Below are 19,702 nucleotides of genomic sequence, written 5' to 3'. Positions count from 1 at the left end.
ACCAAATACAAAGTATTGGACGTTACGCTTTCAGAAGATATGAACTGGACATATCACATTAAACTAGTTATGAAATCATTGTCATCTGCCGCAGGTGCATTGTCCAGTTGCAGTCATTTTTTTCCAGAGAAAGTAAAGTTACAGATATATTATGCCTCGTTTGAATCGCATCTGAATTATTGTGCGCTTGTATGGGCTACCACCACGAAACGTAATCTTCATGCACTTCAACTTCAAAAACGAGCACTTCAACATGTAGTGAATGTACCTTATTTCCATTCTACTGTGCAACTTTTTGAAAGTTATAACATAATACGAGTAACTAACCCTTATGAATACCAGCTACTGTATTCTTTTTCCTTCAGCTCCAAAATTTCTAAAACAGTTTTAAAACATACGTCATGACTTGAATATGAAAGTAGTGATGCGCGTACCCGCAGCAAAGACAGGTGGTTAGTACCATACAGACGCACAAATTACCTCATGCAGTCGCTAAGACACATGCTACCTTCACTGTTAAATAAATTTGGGAAAGAAAATGTTACCATAAGTACCTTGACTCGAAAACAGATTAGAGCGTATTTTGGTAAACATATTTTTGAAATGTGATCTTTGTAATTAATGTACTATATGTGACCCATTGTATTTGTATATTTTAATAAATCAGCGTTTTCCTATGCTGACTTACTGCTGCCATGTGAGGGCCTTCAGGCACATTCAAGCTGTATGTCGCTGCTTTTCGCCTGGAGGACCCCCAACAAGTTTTTGTTGGAAATAAAACATTGATTGATTGATTGATTGATTGATTGATTGATTGATTGATTGAGTCTTGGTGTCTACTTGAATTCATTTGCCTAGCGCTGGTTTAATGACATGAGGCTTGTTTTCTGCTCTAGTGTCCCACACTGTGCCATGTTGCACCAAAGGCAGCACAGATAGGTCTTAAGAGAGAAAAAAATATGAAAGAAAAAAATTGACTTTTTAAAGATGATATTTGTATAGCTCTAGGCAGACTGATTATATCCCCCGTGGCCACTAAACATCTAGCAATGTAAATATTTCAAGATTTTTATTGCAGTATTCAATTAAAATTGAGCTTTGTTTCTTTTTTTTTAATTTTCACAAAGTACAAATTTTGGGCTTCATGCAATCTCAGGAGTGACATCTCGGCCATCAGGGCACCTAGAATCGTAATATTTTACGTCAGCATGTAGCTAAATGTTTAATGTAGACAGGGAGGAGCAGATTTTCAAAATTTTCAATCTAATTTAGTTTTTCTTGGTTGTACATTAAATATTGAGCTAGCTACACTTTGTACAAAACACTTCAAAATGCTCTACGATCATTAACCCTTTTGCTGTCACAAACATACCAGTACGTCATCGCGCTTCCCCCCCACAGTGTCACTGGCGTACCGGTACGTTCTCTATCGTGCATTCAAAATTTCACGCCTGAGCGCAAAGCTGGCGCTCCTGGACTGGCCATGCCATCTGTTGACTCTTTCTACAAGTTCGTATTTTCGCCCCGACCTGTGTTAGTCCATGTATTGAAGAGTACTGTGCGACTGCCACTCCCCACTTTCTCTTTGCTGAGTGGCGCCGTGGCTCCGCGTTCGCTGGATCATGTGTCGCGTGTGTGGTCATGGGTTCAAGGGTTGTTCTGCCATCTCTGCTGGTTTGAAGGTTTTCATTTTTCTTCTGTTGGTTTGTCTGCTACGGGCGTCAAGTTCAGGTGCACATGCGTGCCGTTGCCTCTCCGAAAAGAGTGACTCGATTGCTGCTTTCGCTCTCTCGCCGCACCCTCGCTTCCGACTTGCAGCAGTAAACGTAAAGCCCTTCGAACTTTGTTTTAGGCTTTTTTCATCTCTCTCTGTCTTCTTGATCACACAACCTCCCATTTTTCTCCGTTGTGCGGGCGGGCGACTGAAAGCGTATCCTCCCTGCGCACGGTTACTTTCGGATGGCTGAGAGCGCGGGACCTTCATCTGCTCTTTGGAGCGGTGATTCTTCCGATTCAGAATACGAGCCGAGCTCGGATTTGGACTCAGACAGCGTCTTACGCGAGGAAGAGATGAGTTCCGCATCGTCAGATTCGGATGTTGAACGGATGTTATAGTCAGGCTGATGATGATGATGATGTTTACTAACAACAGCTGCAGAACACTGAAATGTGCATATTGCATTGACTATGTTATTTGTATACCAATCATAAAAAAAAAATTGCTATGTTCATTCCCTGTTATGCTCGTTCCTTGAAACCAAGCCGACACTGGGGGTGCGTCACGGCCAGAAAGGTTCGACAGCGAAAGGGTTAACACTTGTTATACCAAAAAACATTATGCTTCCTAGTATCAAGCTATTTGCCTAAAGCAATATTTTGGCAAGTCGTCCTTGCTCCATTCTTCCTGGAAATAATAGTAATTTATTTTTAAGTAATTTTAGAAATAATTAGCCTATTACAAAAATTGACTGCATTCTTGCAATAAGCCCAGGAAACTTAGCAGTGTTGTGCAGTTTTACTAAATTTGGTAAAGGAGGCTTCAAAGAAAGGACCAACAACTCATGTTTATGGTACATTTCTTTTATCCAGTGCATGAAAAACGTGCTGTCCAAGATGCTCAATCCTGCAGTGCTTATACGGTTGCACTAAAAGCACTGTGGAAAATTTGTTTAATAAGAATATCTAATAATTAAACACAATAACGCTTGTACGCTTGCATTCGAGAGAAGCAGACAAGTGCGACCTCGGCTGTAAGAAATTAGAGCTGAACCCTGTTACAGTGAAATCACTTAGGACACGAAAAAAACTTCATATCCAATATTCATTATAAGCATACACGCAGATATAAGCGGGGAGGGGGCAACGATCCCCAATCACATCCCTGCTGACATGCTTTTGGGACATGGAGGGGTCTGCACATGGATCCGTACTCTGCTATTACTGCTGTCAGTCTATCCCATGCATCTGAACCCACGCTCGATTGTCGATGAGATTTAAGAGTGCAAATATATTGATGGCAAGCTTCCCACGACAGCTTGCCATCGGCCACTCCACCAGCTGCACTGCTAAGGCCACTAGGCCTAATCATCACCACTTCGTCAGCAGTTGGCAACCTAAGTTGCGGTTTTGTGCCAGTCAACATGGTGGCAACTTTATTCATGGCCGCCACATTTGCGGCATTGCATTACTTGAGGCTCTCTATGCATGCTGCACATGTGTCCTTTTCAAATCAAATCCAAAAACAGTTCGCTGCATCATTATTTGATACTCCTTCAGTCGCAATGTGCACATTTGTGTGTGTGACATGATTTCGATTTCTGTCCGGCAATGGCAAGGAAAAAAACATGGCCATTTAACTGTGAGTGAATTCAACTCTCTACTTACCCAATATGACTTCATTTCACTTTTGTGTGCATAGTGTATTGCTACATACATCCACTTTACTGAAGGCACTACCATGTTTACACTATGTTCAACATGTCACATTCCGTCAGCAATGGTGAAAGGTTGCAATGTTTGCAGCCGATAAATGACGTGTGTGTGGTCTGAGTCAGTGACCCAATTCCTTTTATGGAAAGACACAACATGACTGACTGAACAATAAATCAATATTTAAAGACTGAAGGGGAAATAATAGTGGCACCAGATTCTCTGACTATTCAAACTAGAGAAAAGTCTGCTTTTTTTCACTCACGTCAACGGAGATGACATGCATTTATGATTTATGACGATGAGGTCATCTGATTCTAAGTGTCATCTGGTCAATGAGCCAGCCTTCTGATAGACTGACCAATAAGAATATTTTCATGTTAAAAATTACTCTTGAGACACATCAGCTGCAGCTTCTGACACCCAAAGGAGATGTTCAACATGTGATGGTCTCCTCCAAATAAGCTTGAAAATTAAACTTAACTTAGCCATGATGCTACAATAAATTTGAAGTGTGGAGATTAAGTCTGGCAACTAATAAAAGAAATATCATAAACATTTAAAAAATGTACTCACACCACCATTGCTCTCACTGATGCCAACCATCTTGATCTTAGAAATGAACTTGACACAAGGTGGTTCATCTGGATACTGGGATCCACATTCCACACGCAGGCTGTAGATCCGGTTCTCATATGGGGTCTGGAAAGTCATTCTTATGTAAATTAGGCATGCAAACGTTTCATCCAAACTTATTTGCGGTGTTGTGTGCTGAGAAGCTCAGCTACACTAGCATATGATACATGTGCTAAGTTTGGTAAAACATGGGCTTTTTTTTTTTTTTTAAAGATAAGCTTTTCTGGATGAGCTAAGGTAAAGAAACAAAAATTGCACATTGAGCACTCGGGGCACCGTAATCTGCAGCACAAATTACATCACATTTTGCTAACTTTAACTGCATCTAAAACACGGCCACAAAAAAAAATTCTCTTATCATATTTGGCAGCAGTAGTGGTCATATTTCATAAATGTAATACCTATTACCATCAGTTTCACTAAGCAGCTTTGAATGCCCCAGTAGAAAGCTTTGAATTTAACTTGGAACCGGCTTCGTAATGCAGGCCAGTTTCACTTAACAGGCAACACAGTGCAAGACAAAAATGTTTACCAAGAAATGAATCTTCACATTTTTGCACTTTTCGGTTCACAATCCTTTGTTGTGCCAGAATACAGCATTATGACAGCAACATTTTATTCATATTTGCGCCCTAGAAAACCAGTCATTCACACTCGTGAATAAAGCCTAGCGCTGTACGTCTATCACTGTTAGAAAGGTCATTCCATGGCCTTTCTAGATAATGCACAAAAAATGTAGCATCTAGAGCTTATTTAAGTTTGAGTTTATTCACAAAAACAGTAGTTACATGATGCCTGCATACAGATAAGGATCCCAGAGTAGTGACCGTGAGAATGGAACCCTTGGTTAGAAATTAAAACAAAACATACAATTTCTAAAGGTCGGCAGCACATCAGCAGAATGAACTAATAAATGATAGAACACAAGAAATGTAAATGTTAATGAATGAATGTGTGTTGTTTAGTGGCGCAAGGGCCAGGTATGAACAAAGAGCGCTGTAAACATAAATGTTAAATAAATATAAAGGTAAAAACAATGGAAGTGGCGAGAAGTGAAGTTTGAGTTTATTCATACACAAAAAAATACATAAATCTAGCTTACCAATAGTCTACAGAAGTAGAATCTAGTATACAGACGTATACAATATTTAGATGCAGATAAATAAGAACAAAGAAAAAAAAATTTACTGGTGCAGTGTAAGAATTCTGAAAAAAAAAAAAAGTGATGAAAGTACAAGGCATGAACAGTGCCTAATTAAAACCACAAACATTTAATGGGGCAAATTATATGAAGCTAGTAGCAAATATTTTAATGAAAATTTAAAGTGCCCATATGTAAGAGGGTCTTAAGTGGAACAGGCAAACAATTCGAAAGTGTAATTGTAGTGAATGGAATGTTTCTTTACCATGGTTAGTGCAAATGGATCATAACAAGAGATTTATAATTACAAGCAAACCTAGTGGGGCTGGTAATCTTAAGAGGACGCTTTAGCTCGGTCTCTACTCCGACGCAGGCTATTCAAATACATCTAAAATGCAAAAAAAGTTTTTTAGTTTATCATTATCATAGAGAATTACATATCTTCGCCATGAGTGTCCGCACGGGGGCCCTCTTGCAATTTTCCTTAAAACACTTGTTGAATTTTCTTTTTTTTTTCTGTTGTCTTTCTTACTTATGGCCACTAAAGTCCAGGTCATAGACTACCCGGTTTCTCCAGTCGAGTGCCATCTATGCGGTTTATCAGAGCACAGACTGGTCGGCATTGCAGCCACCTACACGGCTTAACAATTCACTGGAAATGCTCCATCTGTGGCTTTATCATTTATCATTTAGCAATATTTATCAATATCATTTATCAATATTCGACAACTGCATGCAATTAATTTATCAATATTCGACAACTGCAATTTTCAGCACGTCAGAACGATCGTATATGCATCCATCCCTTTTGTCTACATCTGTTGTTGTTCTTTCTTGCTTACTTTTGTTTTTATTCCAGAGAATTGTATTGCGACCACTGCGGTAGCAAAGCCGCCAATTTCTTACAAGCGCGAAATGTTCAAACCAGGTCTGACTGATCGAAGGCACCACTGTAGGTTAAATGAGGCATACAAATCCCGTCTCTCAAGTGCTTAGGCTCGCTGCACTCCCAGAAAAACTACGAGGTCAGTTATCTCTCCACCCCCCCACCATTCCCTTCTTCTCATTAGCTCTAGTATAATCACTGTCCAAAGCTTTAGAAAGGATGAAGACACCACTGAGAGTCACCAAGGTCACCCGCTTTGTGCGAATCTTAGCGCGGTAGTGAGACGGCGGTGCGATTAAACATTCTGAATAGCCACCCGGGAACGCGAGTGATCGGACGACAAGAGACAAGCAGACGCGACGAGCGGACCATACGACACTCGGGGCCTCTCGGTAAGCGCTGAAAAACTTTTCCCTTTTTTATTTTTTAGCACAAGTGTTAAGCGCTGTTCAAATTTAGCAAAAATGTACCATGTACCTAGGCACGCTCAAGACCGTGTGCATGCGTAAGATGCGGGAAACAAGAGGCTAGGGCAACTGAGAATTGACACTATGTCATGCAACCTATGCCGATCAGGGAAAACCCGCAAAGGGCGGACAAATTATCGGATCTTTTATGCATGATGGACCTTCTGGGCCGTACTTGGCGGCAACAAGGTAGCCTAGCCGCTTGCGGCATTATCTTATTGATCTATGTCTTATGCTCGGTTGCGGTAGTCGGATGTTCAAATCCACCCCCTATTTCTTTTCGATTGTTTTTTTTTCTTTTTTTTAAGCGATGGTGTATCTGCATATGACATCTTCCAGTGCACATCTGCAGGCTTGGAGTGGCGCCTGACACCGGTGGAAGATGCCAAGAGCAGTGGGGCTATACCAATCCAGGTACAACCAAATTAAGAAGGCCCACTAAGCTTCAAAAGGACACCCCAGGCCCCTCACCAGAAGTGGAATTGGCCTCCCTGGTGCAGTATTTGGCCACCCCCTCCCAAATGGCTCACTCAATTACCCAATGTCCCTCAGTCCCCAGCAGCTGCGGAGCGCCTGAACAAGGTGGCGGTCAGACCTGTAACGCAGCAGAGGGTGCTAATACCTGGGTCCGGACAGGCTGCCAATGGAAACTGACCCTTGCAACGTTTAACACCCGAACCCTCTCGAGTGAGGCAAGCTTAGCAGGACTCTTCGAAGAACGATCAGACATTGTTTAGGATATTATCGGCCTTAGTGAGAGTAGAAGAACTGGTGAGGCTTACGCATTGCTGAATGACGGCCATGTCCTCTGCTATAGAGGTCTCTAGGATAAGAACCAATACGGGGTAGGATTCCTAATCTATAGAAACATAGCGGGCAACATTGACAAATTCTACAGCATCAATGAGAGGGTAGCAGTAGTCGTAATCAAACTCAATAAAAGGTATAGATTAAAGGTAGTACAAACCTACGCTCCAACATCTAGTCACGACGATGAGGCAGTAGATCAGTTTTCTGAAGATGTTGAATTAGTGATGAGAAAAGTGCAAACGCGGTATACAGTAGTAATGGGGGACTTCAATGCAAAAATGCAGAAAAAACAGGCGGTTGAACAGGCAATTGGCAACTACGGTGTCAATCCTCGAAACACTAGAGGTGAGATGCTGGTAGAATTTGCAGAAAGGAACAAGCTGAGAATACTGAACACTTTTTTCAGAAAATATAGCAACAGCAAATTGACCCGGAAAAGCCCTAATGGTGAAACAAGATATGAAATTGATTTCATACTTTCTGCCGATCCCAGCATAGTGCAGGATGTGGAAGTAAATAGGTAGGGCAAAATGTAGTGATCATAGGTTAATGAGGGCCAGGATTCACCTAAATTCGAACAGAGAAAGAGTAAAATTGGTCAAGAAAAAACAGGCCAACTTAGAGGCAGTAAGGGTAAAAGCAGACAAATTTAGGCTGGCACTTGCAAACAAATATGCAGCCTTAGAACAGAGAGATGATGATGATGATGATGACATAGAGGTAATGAATGAAATGGTAACAAAGCTGGCTTCAGAGGCAGCAATCGAAGTGGGAGGCAAGGCACCAAGGCAACCAGTAGGCAACTCTCCCAAGTAACAACGGACCTAATAAAGAAACGACAAAGAATGAAAGTGTCCAACTCAAGAGATAAGATAGAATTCGCAGAACTGTCAAAACTGATCAACATGGTGAAAATAAGTGATATTCGAAACTATAACGTGAGAAAGACTGAAGAAGCCGTAAAAAATGGACGCAGCCTGAAATCAGTGAGAAAGGAACTTGGCATAGGACAAACCAAGATAAATGCACTAAAAGATAAGCAAGGTTATATCATCAGCAATCTCGAAGATATAGTAAAAGCAGCTGAAGAATTCTGTACTGACCTTTACAGTACCCAGAAGACTCAGGAGAACTCTATTCAAAACAATAATGAACAGTATACAGAAACTCCTCCTTTAACTAGAGATGAGGTCAGAAAGGCCTTGCAAGGTATGACATGGGGAAAAGCGGCAGGAGAGGATGGAATAACAGTCGATTTAATCAAAGATGGTGGAAGCATAATGCTAGGAAAACTGGCGGCTCTCTATACGAAATGTCTATCAAATGCAAGGGCCCCAGGAAACTGGAAGAATGCAAACATTATACTAATCCACAAAAAGGGCGACATTAAAGAACTGAAAAAGTTATAGGCCCATTAGCTTACTCTCAGTACTATATAAAATATTTACCAAGATAATTTCCAATAAAATAAAGGTAACACTGGACTTCAGTCAACCAAGGGAGCAGGCTGGCTTCAGGAAAGGTTACTCTACAATGGATCACATCCATGTCATTAAGCAGGTTATCGAGAAATCCACTGAGTACAATAAGCCTCTCTATATGGCTTTCATAGATTACGAAAAAGCATTTGATTCAGTAGAGATACCATCAGTCATTGAGGCATTGCGTAATCAAGGAGTACAGACCGCTTACATAAACGCCTTGGGAAATATCTACAGAGATCCCACAGCTACCTTAATTCTACACAAGAAAAGTAGGAAGATACCTATAAAGAAAGGGGTCAGACAAGGAGACACAATTTAGCTATTCACTGCGTGCTTAGAAGAAGTATTCAAGCTATTAAACTGGGAAGGCTTAGGAGTAAAGATCAACGGCGTATAAACCTCAACAACCTTCGGTTTGCCATGACATTGTTCTATTGTTCTATTGACATTGTTCTATTAAGCAACAATGCAGACGAGTTAAAACAAATGATTGAGCACCTTAACAGGGAGAGTGTAAGAGTGGGGCTGAAGATTAATATGTAGAAGACAAAGATAATGATAAATAACCTGGCAAGGGAACAAGAGTTCAAGATCGCAAGTCAGCTTCTAGAGTCTGCGGAGGAGTATGTTTACCTAGGTCAACGAATCACAGGGAACCCGGATCATGAGAAGGAAATTCACAGAAGAATAAACATGGGTTAGATCGCATATGGCAGACATCGTGAGCTCCTGAGTGGGAGCTTACCGTTATCACTGAAAAGAAAAGTATACAATCAGTGCATTTTACCAGTGCTGACATATGGTGCAGACTTGGAGGCTGACAAAGAAGCTTGAGAACAAGCTAAGGAATGCGCAAAGAGCTATGGAATGAAGAATGCTAGGCATAACTTTAAGAGACAGAAAGAGAGCGGTTTGGATCAGAGAGCAAACGGGTAAGGACGATATTCTAATAGACATTAAGAGAAAAAAATGGCGCTGGGCAGGTCATGTAATGCGCAGACTAGATAACTGTTGGACCATGAGGGTGACAGAATGGGTACCAAGAGAAGGAATGCGCAGTAGAGGACGGCAGAAGACTAGATGGTGCGACGAAATTAGGAAATTTGCAGGTGCTGGTTGGAATCGGTTGGCGCAGGACAAGGGTAACTGGAGATCACAGGGAGAGGCCTTCGTCCTGCAGTGGACATGAATAAGCTGATGATGATGATGATGATGAACACGCAAATACGTTTTGCCAAAAATAACCCTTGGACCGATTTTAATGAAATTTGCTGTATTTGAGAGAGAAAGTTAAATTCTAGAGACTGTTGGAAGCAGAATTTCGATTCAGAGCTTGAATTAAAAAAAAAAATATTTTCGAAAATTCAGAAGTTTGAAAAAAAAAAATAGAAGCACGAAGTTTATAAATTAATATCTCTGCATCAAGAACAGATATTGCGGTTCTGTAAACGGTATCAATTAGATCATTAAAAGCGGAGAAATTTGATATGTAATTTTAGATCTTACGTGAATTTGTAACGTTGGTTACAAGGGTTCTGCGAAAGCTGTATTTTCATATTACTAATATATTACTAAACATATCAATTTTGTCCGCTTTAGATGTACTATTAGGTGCAATTCACAGAATTTTATTATCATTTTTTATTGCTGAGTTACAGGGTTGTAAACTTCATAGTTTCGTTTTCTGAAAATTTCCTGCTTTTGCCAATTCTTAATTTAAAAATTTACGACCTAAATAAAATATTCGAAACCAACACTCACTAGAGTTTACGTTTTTCTTTTAAATGCAACAAACCTCGCCAAATTTGGTGTAGTGGTTGCCGAGAAAAACGAATTCTCCTTCCACATGTATTTAGATAGGAGCACCTGAGCTAAAGCTTCCTCTTAAGCGAGTTACTTCGAATGTCTTGAAAGGACAGTTGGGAAGCAAGCAATTTATGAAACAATATTGCTTAATTATAATAGAATAACTTTCTGAAAGATATTTTGTACTGATTAAGAAGGCTGAGAGCATTACAATGTGGAGAACTACAGGTGATACATACGACTCGATTTTGTATACACTGGACATAGATGATGACATAGACATGTATTACCCCAAGCGATTATTCCATAGATAATGCGAGAATGAATGAATGTAAGGTAGAGTTAAACAAAGCACAACGAGAAAGGTACCGACGCACCTTTATAAGCACATGAAAACCTAAAGCACAATTTAACTTGGCAAGGTTGATGTGAAGAAATTTCACATAGCTGTCACTCACGGATGAAACCTAGAAAAGAACCGAAATCGCAAACGGGAATAGAATGATGACCTAACATTATTGAAGGATATTAATTAGTGACTTTTGATGTGAATGGAAGACTAAAAATTTAGTTTTAAGCAGCCTAATAAATTTGTTGTCGCTGCACCATTTCAATAAGAAGTTGGGTGTATTATTTAGCTTGATTACCAGAGAAGACAGACTTACCATGTACAGATAATAAGTGAAAAAGTTTCATGCACATATACATTGAATTCCTTATCACACAAATAACTCTTTTAAAAAGGTTAAGGCAGGGCCAATTATTCCATATGCTTCAAATTTACGAATCACATAATTAATAGCATCAAAGACTTTTGTAATATCTAAGAAAATGGAACCGACGAATTCAGTATTATCAAGGCAATTCTTAATAAAATCAGAAAAAGTAGAGCTAAGTTAGTACAGCTTCCAGCCCCAAAACATAACTGGCAGGACTTATTATGTGCAACTTTTCAATATATTTGCTTAATCTCATCATGAATAATGAATTTTAGTCAAAAGGTGGATGAAAGTTTGTTTAGTCAGATAACATGATGACGAAGAAATTGCAGTAACTGACCAAGTGAAGGTGAAAACCAGACATTTTCGAACCTATACTGGTTCCTTGATCACACCATGAATTTTACTTAGAGTGAAAAGAATGAGAATTGGATGGTAATTTTATATTTCTTTATTACCCTTTTTTAAAGATAGGAAAAACCTCTTCACACTTTAACACTGGCAGAAATGTGTCAAATTTAAATATCATCATCATTTATTATACCCTTAAGGCCCCTTGCAGGGTATTACATAAGGGGGGGGGCAAAATTAGAAAATAAAATAAAATATGATTATTCACTATGCTCAGGGGCTCACAGATGGCATCAGCGACTATATTTAGTTTGCCACATTGAAATGCCATCAAATCTTCGGCTTATGTTACGCAGATTACACACGGTTGAAAGCACTCTATGAGGCCTGACAGGAAAAAAAGGTAGAAGGAATGGCTCAGGTGGTCTATTTTAGGCAGAGAAGTTGTCTCATCACTGTTGTTGAGTGGTGTGAAATGGTCAGAAAAACCGCTTGCAATCTGAGCAGGCCGACAAAAAGTAAGATTATGGTTTACAATTTTTTGGATGAATGTAGGCGGCTTACTGTTGAAAAAATCCCTCAGCAATTGCCATTGCTTCTTAGAGTTGTTTTTATTCTGCAAGCATGCTATTTCAGAATAAAGTTATTGGGCCTCCCAGAGGCCCTGTTAAGAATGAGTCTGTCTGTCTATTTATTTAATTATTTATTTATTTATTGGTGTTGCAATTCCAGGAAGGGATTTTCGCCAGGTGGGCGTACACATACAAGCACGGATAAAATATTCACAAAACAAATCCAGGAAACAAAGGACGCAAATGATTACTAAACCAACAAAACGCATCAGCAATACCGAAATATTCAATGATGGCAGTGCACATAGCAGTAGACATAGCAGTAAACTAAGGTTTATGGCAAATTTTATTTAATCAAGAACACACCAAATCATGAGTGAATAAATTAATACTAAATGTAAGGAGCATCAAGTTGATAGCAATAATAAATTCATAACTATACGGGGAGCAGGGAATGAATACGACAAAAAATGAGATATTAGTGGACACTGAGGCTTCTGGTGAATGACGTCAGAGAGAGCTGTAGTATTTCGTTGTTAGTAGGCTGATTTCATTCCGTTACTGTCCTTGTAAAAAAGATTAATACTTAAAGCAGTTATTACACTGGCAAAGGCCAGTGACGTCTTGTAGTGTAACCTAAAAAGAAAGATATTAGTGTGTCAAGGTTAATCCTAAAATGACCTTTGATTAATTGGTATAAGGACTTAAGTAGGGAAATACGATTTCTTTTGGTTATAGATGTCAAACCACCTCTATTTAACAGATGACTTCGATAGCCATTACATACAGGGTGTCTACCAAGTTGACATTTCCAAATTCCCTGAGTTTTCCAGGTTTTCCCTCAGCACATTTGCGAAATTCCCTGAATGAGCCAGAAATTTGTTTTATGTCAAGACAGGCTGACACCACGTTGCCCGATGCTGTCTCTCTCTAGTAAGCATGCTGAAACAAAAAAATGACTTAATCCAGTTTGAATAGTAAGGAGTAATATCTATTTTATTTAAAAAGAAAACAGAAGGAAGGTGTTAGTAAAATGCACAGCGAAAGAAATGGTAAAGCCCATTCCAAATTGAGTCGAACATTTTCAAATACGAATGAAAAGGAGATGCATACATAAGTAAATATTTTTTAAGATCAGCTATTTCTATCAACTGATAGCAAGCTCATCTGTATGAGGTCCTGAACTTTGTCACAACTAAGGTTCTCTCTCAGCAGCTGGGAAGTCAACCTCAACTGTCCTGACATACTCTCAGCCCTTACACAACATCTCAGTGTTGGGTTTCACTGCTTAAACAATTTATTTTGGTTTGGATGGGGGACACCTGTGTCTCAGCGTCAGCCAACACTTAGTTTTTTTAGCTCAGCTCCTTCAAAAAGGCGGCGGCACCCTTCCTTTCCCGTTAATTCCTCAGTGCATCGGACCTTTCTGTTCTCATCCTCCTTCTACCACGCTTTCACCACATGGATCATCTGAAGCATCCTCTTGGTCAGTTGTACAGTCAACATTTGATTTTTTGGACTTCCGAGGGGCCGCAAAAAAAATTGAAAAAAAAAAACGGGCAGTCTGAAAAAATTAATGCATGCCTTTAACTGCCTTTAAGGGCTAAAATTACCATAGGCACGTCTGAAAAAGCTCTGAAGGCCTGCCAGTACCCTTATTAGGCATATCAGGGCTTGTACTGTGACAGGAGACGGGGTGCACGCATGGGTAATTAAGGAATACATACTATGTCCCGTGACAATTGCCCCCTTCCTACACTTGTTATGCTTCACAGCGTAACACTATTGTACTGAGGCGAAGCTAACTTTCAGAGACTGGCATTACGCAACGCGCTGTGCGCTGGGAGCTTCAAAGCCAATCGCGAGGATTACAAAGGCGGAGTCGGTGCCATTGGTGATAGCGGCGAATTCTTTCAATGAAAAACACGGCACCGCACGGCGAGAAGCTTAATAGCGAACATAGAAGCAGCTAGGCCTAACGTTGCCGCGGTGGTGGTTACGGCTGCCAGCGGATCTGCCTGCGAGAGTGCCGGTTCGAGGCGGCGAGATAATCAAAATAGCGGCGGTGGCGGCTTTGATTAATGCCATTTCAGACCTGCATTCATGGCAATATACATTGAGTATATGGAGTACGCGGTGGTGCCGTAAAACCGTGCAAATTATCGGGCATGTCCGAAAAATCGGGCGTCTAGAAAATTGGTCGTTAACTACTCTGGCAATACGTAGTGTCGATGACACGGCGTCAATGACGATTCGTTGCGATTCCTTTGTTACTGGAGCCAGCATTAACACGACTTTCGTTCCCTTTCAATAAAGTTACAGCTAATTTTCCCTGATAGAAGCACAAATTCCCTGAGTTTTCCCTGAGTTTTTCCAGACTGTTCAAATTCCCTGAGAATTCCCGGTTTTCCCGGTTGGTAGACACCCTGTACATAGCTATTACATGTCCATAGCTATTACATGTCCATAGCTATTACAAACAAAACAAACTGCTTTCTTTTGTACTTCTTCAATTTTGTTAATGATCGTTTTAGTAAATGGACCCCAAATTATAGCTGCATAATCTCATATTGGAACGACAACTGAATTGTGAGCTAGAAACCGGATTTGGGGTGTGGAGATCTTTAGTGCCCGCCTAAGTAAAAAAAATTTACGGTTCGCTTTGCTTATCGCCTGATCAATGTGTTTAGTCCACTCAAAGGCGTTAGCCATAATCCTAGATATATGTAATGCGCAACTTCAGAGAGAATATTGTTAGCAGAAGACTACTGGAATATGAGGGAATTTTTTTTGTGTGTGATTTACTCTCATGTAGACAATTTTTTGAAAATTTATCAGCACCTGCCAAGCATCACACTATCAAGTAATCTTTAGCAAGGCCTTATTCAGTATTGTCTGATCCAATACAGTTTTAATTCCAGAGTAAAGCACGCAATCATCCGCGCATAGTTTAATATGAACTGGAATGTCTTTTACAATGTTGTTTACATAAATGATGAACAGGAGTGGCCCAAGCACCGAACCCTGAGGGACATTAGAATCAGCAGAAACAGACCGAGGTGAAAGATCACAAAAAGTGACATATCGTTGACGGTTACTCGAGTATGTTTAAATCCAATTAGTAATTTTGTCATTTTTATTGTGATATTAATTTTGGAAAGCAGCTTTTTGTGAGAAACTTTTTGATAATGCTTACTTACCTTCCCACCTGCGGCAAGTTGTTTTTTCATCCACTTTAATTTCCATTAATTTATCATTCCTTTATTTCATTTATTAAGCACAAGTAATTAATTTCCCCTATGTTGTACTTGGTGTCGGTGTTTTTAGGCTTCTTATGATATGACTAATAAAAATTGGGCCCCTCGGTTAACCCCCTTTCTTCTGGTAAGAATCTAGTAAGTTATCTGTTTCGAGAATGTATGTTTTTTTATATTTATTATGGTTTCATATGATTTGGCCAAGTAACTTGTTAGTGCTATTCGTCTATGGCTGCTGGGAGTATTCGGTGACTTTCCCGCTTTCAGGAATGGAATAATAACAGCTTTTTTCCGCTCTGCAGGCATTTTACCTGTTTCCCAGATCACACTGAAGAAACGCAACAAGGCCTCCACCACTTTCTGGGACAGGTGGGCGAGCATAGTGTAATGTATTTTGTCAGGACCAGGAGCCGTCTTTTTACCCATTACTCTTTATTTCATGGAGCGTTAAAAGGCAGTGAAATGGTCTATTTAAACTGCCTGTTGTCGGAAGCTTTCATTTTATTTTTCTGCAGACTGTGTTTTAGGAAGATTGCGGAATAGTTCGCCGAGATAAATATGGTGTAGAAGTGCTGGCCTAATATGTCTACTTGTTCCTGTAGACTTGTTTGCATGCCTGGAGCTGAGAGTACGGGGATTGTGTAAGGAGCATCGCCCCTAAACTTGCAAACCTGGTCCCACATTCTCTAGGATGTAGTCGAGCTGTCAATCAATGAAGTATAACTTTCCCATTAGTTTCTTTAGGCTTGCCTGTGGATATAGCTTGCTTCTGCTTTCGCTTTTTTGAATGACAATAGATTATCTTGTGTTGGGTACCTTCGAAGATGCCCCATGCTTTGTTTTGAAGTTTCTTAACTTCTGTGTCCGCGTTCAGTCCACCAGGGCTTTAGTTTTTCCTTAAGAATCCAGTAGAGTGGGGAACAGCCTCTTCTGCCGCAGCAACTATGCAAGCAGTAATCTTCTCATTCGCTTTGTCTATGCTTAGGTCATCTATGATCACTTTTATACACACTGTCTTTTTCAGTGAAGAGAGGCCAATTTGCTAGATGAAGTTTCAAATGGGGTGCTCTAGAAGATAGGATAGGTAGCGTGGATGTTAGTTTTTGTATGCAGGCATATAGTCACTACCGTAGGGATTAGTTATTACATTACAGTGGGGATCAGTGAACAGCGATGGAGTACATAGTGCCAAACCGAGGACACTCATAGCTCCTGTGCTTGGGGAGCGGTAGGTTGCATGACCAGTGTTTGAAAGGCATATGTCATTTGTTAGGATAAAATCTAATCTAACTGTATGTCCCCTGGTGTCGGTTGTTATGCTGCCCCATACATATTCTGTGTGCAAAAATCAGAAAGGTTCAGGTAGCTGGTTTAAAATTAATGCTAGATCTTTTACAGTAAAATGCGAATGCGATGGAATGTATAGTGAACAAATAGTAATGGTTTTGCGTGCTAAAACGGTGACAGCAACGGCTTCTATGTGACTGTTGATGGCAACTTCTCTAGCTACGATTTCGTCCTGCAGAACAATGGCTACACCACCTGAAAGCCAGTTCGCCTGAGTACAGTCACGCCGTACCACACTAAAGCCTTTTAAAATTTTTTAATTTTTCGCCTAGGTTTGCTTCCTGTAAGCACAAGACCACAGGAGAGAAGTTACTTGAGATGCGTTTGATGTCACCTAAATTGCATAAGAGTCCTCTGCAATTCCAGTGGATAATAAAAGCCATTTTAAAACTGAAAGGTAAAAAATGGCAATACGAGTGAATAAGAGAGATAAGAAAGATGTTAGGTGACATAGATCTAAAGAAGGCTAATACAAAGGAGCGATAGCCTTTAGGTTATCACTTCCTTATTTAATGTGGCTATTGAGAGTGTCCCTCTTTCCAAGCTTGAGAGAGTGCTTGTCCTTCGACATCGACGACACCTAGGTTTTTGCGTCGAGCTCCATCGCTCTCTCTGAGGCACGATGGAGAGATGGGCATTGAGACATGTACCTCAGGCCTTGGGGTTCACTTGATTTTAGGGCCCTACAGGACTGGTGCCTGCAGGCCCTTCGAAAAGGATGGAGCAGCACTGGCTGCTTCCACCACGGGGGTGGGAGTGGTCACTGCGGAACCGCTGTGCGTGGGCTCGGAGGACTCCTGAGGCTTCTGTGACATTGCCCCGACATGCGTCAGATCAGCATAACTTCTTGAAAGGTATGACAATCACTTTTTTGCTTCAGAAAATTTTTTTTTTTTTAACCGTTAGTGCAATTACTTCCTTTTCTTTTTTCCAGCAAGGGCGAGACTGAGAGTAAGCTGGATGGTCTCCTTTGCATTCAACGCAATGTGAGGAAGAAGTGCAATTATCACATGGGTGATCATAGGAACTGCATTCAGCACAGGTTTTTTATCCTCGGCATGCATGTGAAGCATGTCTAAACCTTTCACATTTCAAACATCGTCTGGGGTTCAGGATGTATGGTCCAACATTTACTTTTACATACCCTGCATCCAGAGAGGTAAGCATTACGCTCTTTCCAAAGGTGAATGTAACATGTTTTGTGGGGATTTCTTGGCCATTTTTGCGGATGACAATTCTTTGTACTTTGGTCGTGTTTGATTCCTGCAAACCCGGTAGCAGTTCCTCATCGCTCAAGCCAAGAAAGTCCTCCTCAGACACCACACCTCTGCTTGTATTTAGTGTTCTGTGGGCCGAAATTGTCACTGTCGCGTCGCCAATACTGGTAAGTTCCGAGAGCTTTTATGCTTGATCTTTGTCATTTAGTCTTAGGAGCAGGTCCTCACTTGACATTTTTGAGGCTTTGTATATCGACCCAATTGTGTCTTTCAGGCACATGGCCAACAGAAATGGAGAGAGCTTTCTTATTGGTACGTTGTCTTCACTATGGACTACATGGCACTTCGGTAATGGAGCGTTGCTCCAAAAGGAGAAGCGGAACAATGCTTCAGTGCAGCATCTTTTCAGACGCCGATCATAGACAACGTAAGTTTGCATTGCCATAAGAAAATGTTTGTTTGACAATAGCGCCGACCGCCCAGCACGGAGCCCAACGAAGGGATGTGGCAGAGCTTGCATACAAGTCTGCATGATGCCAGTCATATGCCGCTACTATAACCAAATATGGTGTACACAAGGTAGGATAGCCACACAGGGTTAAACCTTGCCGCCAGAGCGAAAGGAAGTAAATGGAAGAGAGAAGAAAGCAGGAAAGGCTAAAAGGCGAGAGAGAGAGACTAAGATTCGAGGAGAGAGAGACAGAAAAAAGCGACTGCCGGTTTCCTCCAGGTGGGTCAGTCTGGAGGTGCTGTCTATGTGAAGCAGAGGCCACAGAGATGTGTTGCCTCTGCCGGCGGGCCTTAAATGTCTGAACACCCGGCATTGGCTCAACTCCTAAAATCCCGCTTTCCCCAGACACCGCTAAGCTGCGCACGGCTACAGGCGGGAGGGTCCAACCCTCATGTGCTTGGGTACAACACACGAAACGCCTGCTGACGCAGACGTCCTTGCGGGCAGATGGATCTAGGTTCATATGACAACCTTTTCCTAAAACTGGGAATATCATACCTTAACTGGCTCACTTCACTAGTCACCACTTAGGTCACATTTAACCCTTTGTAGGTCACCAACCACTGTACATCAGTAGAAACAAGACCGAAACAGTCCCCGCTGTACACGTAGAGCTGTGAATGCACGTTTGAAAGAACACACCTTTTTCTCATTAACACTGCCTAGTATCACCCCAAAAATACTGCTGCCAATCCCGAGTTCTACAATATTTATTCTGCTGCCACATCATAGCTCCTGCCAGAACTGGTTCTCGCTTTGCACTATGGTGTCTAGCACTATGGTGGCCTAGGAGCATATGTGCTTTGCCTTCGTTAATTACTGCATGCTCACGGCCGTGCGCACACTTTAGATTTGACATTGCTGCATGGGCCACCTCTGGTTATGCTGTTGCCAAAACTCATTTCTATCTCGTTTCTAATTTGTTAATGAACTTTTTCGATCAGAAATTCTTTTTTCCTTTACATATTTGGTCTACAAAAAGCTTTTACAAGCATGACACAAAAAGAGAAATTTGTATTTTACGATTTTTAGCAAAGTTACGGATAGGGTGTCCAATAGGGTGTCCACA

The 19,702-nt window shown here is 40.9% G+C and overlaps 2 protein-coding genes across 4 annotated transcripts in view; one reads left to right on the top strand and one right to left on the bottom strand.

Moving 5' to 3' along the window:
- Positions 1-19,702, bottom strand: part of Uev1A (Ubiquitin-conjugating enzyme variant 1A) — a 50,531-nt gene that overhangs the window by 12,549 nt on the left and 18,280 nt on the right. For all 3 annotated transcript variants that reach the window (XM_065443119.1, XM_065443120.2, XM_065443118.2), the window contains one exon: positions 4,006-4,131. In XM_065443119.1, coding sequence (XP_065299191.1) covers positions 4,006-4,131 — 126 coding nt within the window. The remainder of the gene's footprint in view (positions 1-4,005; positions 4,132-19,702) is intronic.
- LOC135911026 (uncharacterized) overlaps positions 1-19,702 on the top strand; it is a 79,943-nt gene that overhangs the window by 53,732 nt on the left and 6,509 nt on the right. The gene's annotated exons all lie outside the window — the stretch shown is intronic.

The sequence above is a fragment of the Dermacentor albipictus genome, chromosome 1 (assembly GCF_038994185.2).
Source record: "Dermacentor albipictus isolate Rhodes 1998 colony chromosome 1, USDA_Dalb.pri_finalv2, whole genome shotgun sequence".
NCBI lineage: Eukaryota > Metazoa > Arthropoda > Arachnida > Ixodida > Ixodidae > Dermacentor > Dermacentor albipictus.
This window is presented reverse-complemented; position numbering and strand designations above follow the sequence as displayed.